Source organism: Globicephala melas, chromosome 3, assembly GCF_963455315.2.
Source record: "Globicephala melas chromosome 3, mGloMel1.2, whole genome shotgun sequence".
Lineage (NCBI taxonomy): Eukaryota > Metazoa > Chordata > Mammalia > Artiodactyla > Delphinidae > Globicephala > Globicephala melas.
Genome location: NC_083316.1, coordinates 31,313,530 through 31,325,692, shown reverse-complemented (window position 1 = coordinate 31,325,692; position 12,163 = coordinate 31,313,530). Strand labels below are relative to the sequence as shown.

At 41.8% G+C, this 12,163-nt stretch overlaps 1 protein-coding gene across 3 annotated transcripts in view; it reads right to left on the bottom strand.

Annotated features, from left to right (window-relative positions):
- EGFLAM (EGF like, fibronectin type III and laminin G domains) overlaps positions 1 to 12,163 on the bottom strand; it is a 541,883-nt gene that overhangs the window by 75,972 nt on the left and 453,748 nt on the right. For all 3 annotated transcript variants that reach the window (XM_060295410.1, XM_060295409.1, XM_030882073.2), the window contains one exon: positions 11,760 to 11,926. In XM_060295410.1, coding sequence (XP_060151393.1) covers positions 11,760 to 11,926 — 167 coding nt within the window. The remainder of the gene's footprint in view (positions 1 to 11,759; positions 11,927 to 12,163) is intronic.

Sequence of the window (12,163 nt, the reverse complement as noted above, 5' to 3'; positions counted from 1 at the left end):
ATAGATGTGTGTGTTCTGACTGCTCCACTGACCAGCTGTTCCCCCATCTCTCTCCTTTCCCTCAGCCTCCCTATTTCCCGAGACACAACAGGGAGATTAGGCCAATTAATAAACCTACAATAGTCTCAAAGTGTTGAAGTGAAAGGAAGAGTCACATGTCTCTCGCTGTAAATCAAAAGCTAGAAATGATTGAGCTTAGTGAGAAAGCCATGTCTAAAGCTGCGATAAGCCCAAAGCCAGGCCTCTTGTGCCAAACGGGCAGCCAAGTTGTGAATCAAAAGAAAAGCTCTTGAAGGACATTAAAAGTGCTACTCCAATGAACACACAAATGATAAAGCAAAACAGTGTTATTGCTGAAGTGGAGAAAGTTCTAGTGGTCTGGAGAGAAGATCAAACCAGCCATAACATTCCCTTAGGTCAAAGCCGAATCCAGAACAAGGCTGAGAGGTGAGGAAGCTGCAGAAGAAAAATCTGAAGATAGCAGAGGTTAGTTCATGAGGTTTACAGAAAGAAGCCGTCTCCATAACATCAAAGTGCAAGGTGAAGCAGCAGGTGTTGATATAGAAGCTGCAGCAAGTTATCCAGAAGATCTAGCTCAGGTCATTAATGAAGGTGGCTACGCTAAGCAACAGATACTCAATGTAGACGAAACAGCCTTATATTGGAAGAAGATGCCATCTAGGAGCTTCATAGCTAGAGAAGAGAAGTCAATGCCTGGCTTCAAAGCTTCAAAGGGCAGGCTGACTCTCTTTTTAGGGGTTAATGCAGCTGGTGACTTGAAGTTGAAGCCAATGCTCATTTATCATTCTGAAAATCCTAGGGCCCTTAAGAATTGTGCTGAATCAACTCTGCCTGTGCTCTATAAATGGAACAACAAAGCCCAGATGACAGCACATCTGCTGACAACATGGTTTACTAAATATTTTAAGCCCACTGTTGAGACTTACTGCTCAGAAGAAAAAAAAAAAAAGATTCCTTTCAAAATATTACTGCTCACTGACAATGCACCTGGTCACCCAAGAGCTCTGATGGAGATGGACAAGATTAATGTTGTTTCCAAAATAGTGTGAACTGGACTGGGGGGTTGGGGATAAGTGCGGGTCTGTCCAGTCAGGTTTGTACATGATTTTAAGCAGTTCTCGTCTCATCCTAAGGAACACAGGAAGCCATTTACAAGCTCAAAGTCATGGGATGACAAAGTATTAGAAAAGACACAATATAGGCACATCTGTGAATACAAACAAGCACAAACCCTGAACTGGAGAGCTGCTGCCAGTGTATAGAGTGGTGGGCAATTTACATAACACAGTGGCACCTCCCTCCCTATTTATTTCATTCCTAACAATCAATACATTTCATTGTCTCTTTATTAAAAAAAAAAGATTAATGTTGTTTCATGCCTGCTAACATAGCATTCATTCTGCAGCCCATGGATTAAAAAGTTACTTTGACTTGTTTTATTATTTAAGAAATACATATTGTGAGGCTCTACCTGCCATAGATAGTGATTTCTCTGATGGATCTGGGCAAAGTAAATTGAAAACCTTCTAGAAAAGATTCACCACCCTAGATGTCATTAAGAACATTCATGATTCATGGGAAGAGGTCGAACTATCCACATTCACAGGAGTTTGGAAGAAGTTGATTCCAACCCTCATGGATGACTTTGAGGGGTTCAAGACTTCGGTGGAGGAAGTAAATGCAGAAGTGGTAAAATTAGCAAGAGAACTAGAATTAGATGTAGAGCCTGAAGATGTGACTAAATTACTGCAGTCTCATGATAAAACTTTAACTGATGAGGAGTTGCTTCTTATGGATGAACAAAGAAAGTGATTTCTTGAGATGGAATCTATTCCTGATGAAGATGCTGTGAAAATTGTTGAAATGACAACAAAGAATCAGCAGATGAATGAATAAAGAAGATGTGGCACATATATACAATGGAATATTACTCTGCCATAAAAAGAAACAAAATTGAGTTATTTGTAGTGAAGTGGATGGACCCAGAGTGTGTCATGCAGAGTGAAGTACGTCAGAAAGAGAAAAACATACCATATGCTGACACATATATATGGAATCTAAGAAAAAAAAAAAAAAGGTTCTGAAGAACTTAGGGGAAGGACAGGAATAAAGATGCAGATGTAGAGAATGAACTTGAGGACACAGGGAGGGGGAAGGGTAAGCTGGGACAAAGTGAGAGAGTGACATGGACATATATACACTACCAAATGTAAAACAGATAGCTAGTGGGAAGCAGCTGCATAGCACAGGGAGATCAGCTCTGTGCTTTGTGACCACCTAGAGGGGTGGGATAGGGAGGGTGGGAGGGAGATGCAAGAGGGAGGAGATATGGGGATATATGGATACGTACAGCTGATTCACTTTGTTATACAGCAGAAACTAGCACACCATTGTAAAGCAATTATACTCCAATAAAGATGTTTAAAATTTTTTAAATATTACATAAACTTAGCTGATAAAGTAGCAGCAGGGTTTGAGAGGATTGACTCCAATTTTGAAAGAAGTTCTGCTGTGGGTAAAATGCCGTCACATGGCTTTGCATGCTACAGAGAAATCGACCGTGAAAAGAACAGTCAGTCAATGCTGCAAACTTCATTGTGTCTTATGTTAAGACATTGCCTCAGCCACCACCAGCCTGATCAGTCAGCAGCCATCAACACCGAGGCAAGACCCTTCACCAGCAGAAAGATTACAGCTCACTGCAGGCTCAAATTGATGACTAGCATTTTTTAACAGTAAAGTATTTTTTAATTAAGGTACTTAAATTGTTTTTTTAAGAGATAATGCCTTTGCATACTTAATAGATTACCATATTGTGTAAACATAACTTTTATATGCACTGGGAAACCAAAAGATTCCTGTGACTCGAGTTATCGTGATTCCTTGCTTTACCATGATGGTCTGGAACCCAACCAGCAGTGTCTCGAGATCTGTCTGTATCCAGTCAGCCAGTCTCCAAATGCCAAGGCAACTCTGAGCTCTGTACTCAGGTCCTTCTTCTCTCTTCATTTTCTGCTTTTTTCTTCCTTGTTCCTCATTCTTTATCCTATAAAAGCTTCCCGCCTCCTGCCTCATTTTGCAGTCCTCTGGTCCTTTGAGAATGGACACTGCTTACTTCATGAAATGTTTAAGTTTGTTTGTATTACCTAAATTGTCTTCTTTAATCATTTTTAACAGTATACAAGTTAAGAAGGGTTTTTATATTCTTAAATAGCTGAAAAAGGTTAAAAAGGGAATCATCCTTTGTGACACGTAGAAATTATATGAAATGCAACTTTTTGTGTCCATTGATAAAGTTTTATTGGAACACGGTCACACACATTATTTATTGTCTATGGCTGCTTTCACGCTACAACAGCAAAGGTGACACAAAAGTCCCAAAATATTTACTATCTTGCACTTTGCAGAAAAAGCTGCTGACCCTGTCTAAGTAAAAGTCTAGTTTTTGGAAGGTTAAAATCAAACAAACAAAAACTAGAGGTACAGTACTATAACTGCAGGGTTTTGTTTTTCTCTTTGCCTGAATCCAGGGTGTGCTTCAGCAGTGAGAGACGTGAAATTATATTGTTAGTGTAGTTCATTGTGCCTATAGCAGTTTTAATTCTCTGATATTTTCTAAATCTGCAGTCTTTTAAAACTAACCAACCAACCAAAAGCCATCCTAATGATTCTGCTTGACTTAACTCATGTGGTCTCTTCTGTTCTTCCACTTCTGTCAGGGAAGTTTTCGCTCCTGACCCTTGGCTCCTAAAATCTAACATTCTAATGACTTCAAGTCCCAAGAGCACAGCTCAGGGCACAGAGTCATAAAGAAAAAGCAATAGACCAGCTGGTGGTCACCCAGGTCAATTATACCATCCTTCAGTAACTATGTGAGGAAACGAGTATCAACCTCTCCTTCATCTTGAAAAGTGGACTGACATCATAATCTCTGTTTCACATGTATTTTCCTCAAAATAATCTTGAGAAGTAGAAAATATCACCTGCCTCAGACATTACTGTGCCCATTTTAGAGATGAGGATACTGAGGCCCAGGGAGATTAAGTGACTTTCCAAGAAGGTCTCACAACAAGGTTATTATCCCTTTGTGTCTGTCCAAGAAGACAGCTCTCCAGGCGCAGCCATGGCTGCCAGATTCTGCCCTGTCCAAAGGTACTGTGTTTGGGGGCAGTAAGAAGGTTTCAAGGGTTGCCGAGGACTTTCCACAGACATGGACCAAAGGAGGCAGCAGGTTGTATGGAAGCTGCAGGAGGGTGATGATAAGTCACGGGGATTTTGGAAGAAGCTACTTCCAGTCCCTGCCTGAATGTTCCTCCCACCCCTAGGGATGCCACTGCCTTCTGCCCCCACTTGCTTCTCCTCTGCTCACAGCTGCAGGCAGTTCAGGGCACTGCCACCAAATAGGGGCCCTTCCTAGTGACTGGGGATAAAGGAAATCTATTTTGTGGCTACACATATGAGAAACCAGGAGACCCAGCCACGCCAAGCTGGTCTCTGGAGAGGCAGGCAATTTAAAACAAGGGTCCAAATCTCAGAGCAAAACTAGGTCAGATTCACACATGGACACTTGTATGACAAAAGGACATAAACAGATACACACCCAACAACAGCTGAACAGAGCAATGTCTGAGTAAGCAGGACCGCAGAGACAAGAAAAGGGGGATGGGGTAGTGGGGGAGGCAAAGAACATCATGGAATCAGGTTTATTGTAGAAATTTGATTGATTGGGGTCAAGGAGGGTTGTCTCAGCTCAGCAGAAGAGGAAGTTTCAGAAACTGTTTAAGAAAATGGATTGTGGGGAGAAGAGTAGGTCAAAGACCAAACTCCAACAAAACACCTCTCGCACCTCCCTACACAATCTCTAAGGATCTGAGACCATAATTAGACTCATGAGGACCAGAGGGAAAATGTACTCTAACTTAGCATGGAAATGTTAAAGTTTATTCTAATGATCAAGAAAGAACACAGGAGTACATTTACCATTGCAACAAAAAGAAGAAAATACCTAGGAATAAACCTACCTAGGGAGACAAAAGACCTGTATGCAGAAAACTATAAGACACTGATGAAAGAAAGTAAAGATGATACAAACAGAAGGAGAGATATACCATGTTCTTGGATTGGAAGAATCAATATTGTGAAAATGACTATACTACCCAAAGCAATCTACAGATTCAATGTAATCCTTATCAAATTAACAATGGCATTTTTTTTACAGAACTAGAACAAAAAATCTTAAAATTTGTATGGCGACACAAAAGACCCCAAAGAGTCAAAGCAGTCTTGAGGGAAAAAATACGGAGCTGGAGGAATCAGACTCCCTGACTTCAGACTATACTACAAAGGTACAGTAATCAAGACAATATGGTACTGGCACAAAAACAGAAACATAGATCAATGGAACAGGATAGAAAGCCCAGAGATAAACCCATGCACCTATGGTCAACTAATCTATGACAAAGGAAGCAAAGATATACAATGGAGAAAAGACAGTCTCTTCAATAAGTGGTGCTGGGAAAACTAGACAGCTACATGTAAAAGAATGAAGTTAGAACACTCCCTAACACCATACACAAAAATAAACTCAAAATGGATTAGAGACCTAAATGTAAGCCTGGACACTATAAAACTCTTAGAGGAAAACAGAGAAAGAACACTCTTTGACATAAATCACAGCAAGATCTTTTTTGATCCACCTACTAGAGTAGTGGAAATAAAAACAAAAATAAACAAATGGGACCTAATGAAATGTAAAAGCTTTTGCAAAGCAAAGGAAACTACAAACAAGACAAAAAGAAAACCCTCAGAATGGGAGAAAATATTTGCAAATGAATCAATGGACAAAGGATTCATCACCAAAATATATAAACAGCTCATGCAGCTCAATATTAAAAAAGCAAACAACCCAATCAAAAAATTGGCAGAAGACCTAAATAGACATTTCTCCAAAGAAGACATACAGATGGCCAAGAAGAACATGAAAAGCTGCTCAACATCACTAATTATTAGAGAAATGCAAATCAAAACTACAATGAGGTATCAGTTCACACTGGTTAGAATGGGCATCATCAGAAAATCTACAAACAACAAATGCTGGAGAGGGTGTGGAGAAAAGGGAACCCTCTTGCACTGTTGGTGGGAATGTAAATTGATACAGCCACTATGGAGAACGGTATGCAGGTTCCTTAAAAAACTAAAAATAGAACTACCATATGATCCAGCAATCCCACTACTGGGCATATACCCAGAGAAAACCATAATTCAAAAAGACACATGCACCCCAATGTTTATTGCAGCACTATTTACAATAGCCAGGTCATGGAAGCAACCTAAATGCCCATAGACAGACGAATGGATAAAGAAGATGTGGTACATATATACAATGGAATATTCCTCAGCCATAAAAAGAAACAAAATTGGATCATTTGTAGAGATGTGGATGGATATAGAGACTGTCATACAGAGTGAATTAAGTCAGAAAGACAAAAACAAATATTAACGCATATATGTGGAACCTAGAAAAATGGTACAGATGAACCGTTTTGCAGGGCAGAAATTGAGACACAGATATAGAGAACAAACCTATGGACACCAAGGGGGAAAGCAGCTGTGGGTGGTGGTGGTGGTGTGATGAATTGGGCAATTGGGATTGACATGTATACACTGATGTGTATAAAATTGATGACTAATAAGGACCTGCTATATTAAAAAAAAATAAAATTCAAAAAGAAATAAGGGTTTCAAAAATTTACTGCTAATAGGAAAATGGAAAATATCAGTGTAATAATATCCTTAACCAGCTTCCTAAGTCTTCAGATCCATCATCTTTTCAATTATAAAAATGATCATAATTCATAATGGAAAAATTTTTAAAAAAAGAACACAGTGGTAAAATAATGGCTTGATTCGAAAGAGTTGGGAAATGTCTTTCCCTTTCTCAACCTCCTTTTAGCAAATGGAACTCTATTGATCACTGAAAGCTCTCTCAAAGGCCTCTTTTCCATCCTTACTGCCTTGAACTTAAACTCCCTGTGTTTGCTTTCTCCTTCCCTCCCTCCCTCCTTTCCTTCTTTCCTTCCTTCCTTCCTTCCTTCTTCCCTCCCTCTTTCACTCTAATTTGTTCTTACTTGTGTCTCATTGCAATTCTGGGAGCTCGACTTTGCCTATAAACCTTGCCAATGGGCAAACCTAATTTTGGCCTGGTGGGTCTCTAGACCAACTTTCTCCTCACATCTTCTCTTCAAATTTCCCAGACAGTAGCAGTAGAAAGTTATCCAGCCACCAAAGTAGTCACAGGTTCTTGGCTTGTGAAGTCTCATTCAGTCATTCATGTACTCAATCAATATTTTATTGAGAGCCTACTTTGTACAGGGTGTTAGGAGCACAACCTTGAATGAGTCGATCCAACTCCAGTATGGAGCTTATACTGAAGGGGGGAGACAGATAAGTAAAGAGTTTCAGGCAGTGAAAGGGCCATAGCAAAGCTGGGAACGGGCTGAGGAGACACTGTGTGAAGTTTAGGGGAGCCTGTCTGGGGAAGTGACATCTGAGCTATGATATAAAAGAAGAAAGGGAGGGAGGTCATAGGGACATAGAAAGATTGGGGAGAGAGAGTTCCAAGTAGAGGAAACAGCAAGTACAAAAGCCCTCAGGCAGAAAGGAGCAAAATGACTTTTGCTGGGAACAAAAGAACACCTTCTACTGGGGACTTCCCTGAGGATACCAATTTCACTTCAGTGAAAAACTTACTGGTTCTTTCTCTGCTTATATCATGAGGCTAGAACACGAGAAATTAAATGCTTTAGGGTGTAGGACCAAGTTCCATACCCAGGGAAGGTTATATAATCCTAGAGTGGGTTACACATATGAGTGATTTTTCATTTCATTTCATTTGTTTTTGGGAAAAAGAAAGAAAACACATGACTTCTGTCATTTCTATTATTTACAATTCATATCCCTTATTACTTGTTCCATCCTTCTTGATCAAGATAAGCTTGGATCCCAGAGGATAAGTGACCACCAGACGGGGCGAATACGTGTCTTACTACAAAGCCACATGTGCCCCTGTGTTCGTGAGGCTCCACCAGTCCCGTTCTGATTGGCTAATTTATAAGATCAACCAAGGGAAAACAGAATGCCATGGAATAATAGGCAAATGATAATGTTGTTGGCATTTCTTTCTGGAAGAAAGAAAGTAGAGTAGAATGGGGTAAAGAATGAGGAATCGTGATCTTTGTCTTGCCCGTGTTTCCTTAGAGGAAGAGAAGAGGTGCTGACGTGTGGAAAATCTCTGCTGAGAGGATGGGAGTCAATACAGGGTAGCGTCTTTATTAGTCGAGGTCTGAAATGATCTAGTTCTCAGCAGAGGATCTGGACACTAAAACGTCTTCATTTTTCCTTCCTTTTCTACCTGTAAGGTTATGGAGCTGAGGTAAGATGTGGACATTGAACACACCTCACAATTCCCCGGCGAAGCCATCAAAACCCTCTTCCTCACTCAGGCTGAGCACCAATTAAGGAAAACGCTGGGCCCTGGCTTTCAGTAACTACAGACACAGAGCACCCGAGGTCTGCTAACAGGGTCGGGCGCTAATAGGTCCAGGGGAAGTCAATGCTCTGTGAGTAACTAGAGGCGATGTGTTATATTTTTTATGAAAGGAGGTGGATGCAAGTCTAAAACAGGTGACGGAGGAGCTCAGCGAGCGGCAGTGTCTGGGGTGCGATCCGAGGGTTCCCATCGAGCCCGCTGCACCTTGGTAGTACACTTGACAACTGTCCTGAGGTTCACGGTTCAGGGAGCATCAACCCACAAAACATCCATGAAGGAAGGACCCGGAGGTTGGGAGGAGTAGGAATTAGGAGAAAGGGGGAGCCCAACATGTAGAAATACTCATCTCACAAATTCCTTCAGGAAATGTTCAAAATATTTCACAACTTCTTGGCTTGGGTCTAACCGATCACAAGGGCTACCAGCTGTAAACCACCAGGGCTATACTGTTGCTTGCTGGTAGCATTTCAGACCTGTAAGTATGTTTTACTCACCTTTTGGTAGGTGCAATAGGCCTTACAGGCTTTAAAAGAAAAAAAATTCTTAAAATTCTTGTTCTGTGCTGTCAGAACTTCCTTAGTCCATAGATTCTACAAGGACTGTCCCCTGTACTTTATTTCACTGCGAACCTTACCTTTCTTATGCCATGTCGCACTAGAAGAAGAACATTCTTTAATTTGAACCTCACTCAGGGAAGTGGTTTAGCAGTCAGCCAAACCCAAGTTCAAATCCTGCCTTTACAATGACTATTCTTGGGAAAATATGTAATCTTTCAAAGACTCAATTTTTAAAAATCTATTTTTTAAAAAAAGGGATACAATTCCTCTGGCACAGGGGTTTTGTAAGGATTAATATGGGGTTTCCCAGGTAAGTGCTTGAGATGCGGTCGGCTCGTAGGAGCCTTTCCCAACGGTAGCTCTGATGTTCAGAATTTATTATAATTCCAATAAGGGCTATTTGGTAATTAGGCATTTTTATATACGGAAAAGTGGGTTTTGGAGGTAGAATAATAGTCTAGACAAAGAGCAGAATAAGAAGTGTGAATTTGCCAGAATGCAGGTTTTTCTAAAACATTAGAGATGATCATGGCCAAAAAAATCACAATGGAAATACCAATGACAGCACATTCTTATATATTCATGAAACAGGCTATCTAATAAATTCTATTTCTGTTACCCTGATTTGAGTAACCATATATATATATAAACAGTTAAATTTGACTTATTTAAGAATATTTCATAATTGAGAGTTTTCACTGAATCAGCCACAGCCCCTGCACACAATTACTTTGAAAGGATAAATTTTACTTCACCAAGGAGACCAACTGGAACAACACGTTACATATCTGAAAAGCACTTTCACATACCTTATCCCACTTAATTCACAGAGCTGGCATCTACCAAAGGGGAAATAATTCTCAGAAACTCCAAGACCAGACTAGTGTTTCAGTTTAAAAAGAAAAAGTTCAAGAGATGCCCCTCCACGCCCCCTCCCCTGACTCCAGTCTCCACATCTACGTCCAGGGCCAGCTGAGGTGTTAGAGCTCATCCTTTTTGCACTTTCTTGCCTCTGTGGAGAAGGAGATACTAGGGGATAGAAGGAAAGAAGTGAACATGGGGCAGCTCACAAAATGGGAGCGGAGGAGTTCAGTGTTGGGGAAGGGTGGGTAGGCACACAGCACAGAGTGCCTGCTCGGTTTATAATACAAAAAGACAAACTACGTGTTTCAAAACACAGTCAGATCCTGAGGCCTGCCTCAGCTACTGCTGCCCCATTTTTTGGCCACGCATCACAAAGCTTAACCAAAGGTTACAGAGTAGATCTCATCCAGCAAGAGTGGAAGGTGGCCCTCCTTTGATTTGAAATAAAATTGTTAACATTTCTTCTAGAAAGAAGGAGCTTCATCCCTTGCTACATGAATGGGGAGTTGTAGCTTCTAAATTCTAAAGAAGAGCGGAGAAACAATTGTTGGGTGATGGTAGTTACTGTGTATGTAGGTGTGTGTGTGTGGGGGCGGTGGTGGTGGTGTGGACTCACTACATCCCCATATTCTGCAACAATTCAATTTGAAGGATGGAGTCCTAACATTCAAGGTTAGGGTAAGGGCTGGTTTTAGAAGAGCCAAAATTCCTAGGACTTAGGGAACTTGGTGAATCTCCACCCCTGGAAACAGCAGGTGGGCAGGGAAGTCAGCTGTAGGGCTGCTGTGAAGCAGAGGGGAGGAGTTTAGAAGGATCAACTAACCAATGAACGCAGGGCTCTGTGCTGGCCAAGGCAAGCCTCTGGCAGTGCTAAGGAGGCTTCTTTTCTGAGAGCTCCTTTCCTGGCTGAAGAGACCCAGGGATGGTAGTGGGGCTCTTCAGACACAAGAACCTGGAGGAATTTACTGGCAAAATTGAAACGATTACAGTTTTCAAACAAAAGAAGTGTCAACAGCTCAGTTCTGAGATCTCCCCACGACACTGGGTTCTAGGTTTGTGTCCATGTACCTCCCGCTTCCAAAAGACAAAGGTTTCTAAGCCAGACTGGCAAGGTGGAGTAAGCAATCGAAATATAGTTCCTGAATCGTGTGGGAGCTTCTGAAACCCCAGACCACAATCTGAATCTGACTTTTCACAAAATTCCAGACGGTTTGATGAACTGGCCCAAGCTTCCCCAAGGCCCCCAGAGAGGCACTATGACAGAGCCTATGCTACAAACCCCCAGCTACACATCGGCATGTTAGCAACTTGGATTCTCCTTCACCATCCTTCAGAGGGGCTGATTTTACTTGAGCGCCCTTGATTTGCCGGTGAAGAATAACCCTGAAGGGTCTGGGAGCAGCATTTTTTCTCCTGTGATGCTAAGCTGAACCCATTTTGTCCAAAAGATGGAAAGGGGCAGGGGCTGCACATCACCTTGGTATGTGATCTGTTTTGTACCCATGAAAGAAAACTGACCTCAAACTCCCTAAGGATAATGCAAAAATAAGCCTTCTGCTGACCTCCTGTACAAAGAAGCAGCCTGGCCCTGTGCAGGGCCTCTAACTTCCAAAGACCTGGGAAAACCACAGCAGGAAAGGCTGAGGACACCCCCTTCCAGACTGCCCTTTTGCGGGGCGCTAAGCAACCTCCGTCAAGTGGGTCCTCAGGAGGCAATCCCAGCAACGCAGCTACTTCTGTCTGTCCTTCAGAAGGACCGCAGTACTCACGGGCGGTTCGGATGGTGTCACTGGGCTGACTACGGGGGCTGAGACCGTGGGGGTTCACGGCCCTCACGGCAAACTGGTAGCTGGTGTCCGGATCGAGGCCCTTGATGACCATGGAATCCATCTGGAGCTGCTCTTGGATTAAGGTCCAACTCTTGTCAAAATCTGGCCTTTGTTGATTAAAAAACAAAACAGAATGAGAAGCAGTAGTTCAGTTACAGCAGAGGGAAGGAAAGCTTGCTGGCTATGTAAGCTAACAGCGTTTGAATTCTGCAAGCAAGACTTATCAAAATGAGTGAACATTTCCCATCTAAAAGTGATCTGGATTTGAAATGCCAGGTCATGATTTTTAAGCCCTTGCCAATAAAAGAAAGTAGATCCTTTTTAGGGCCAGTTTTAAGCACTGT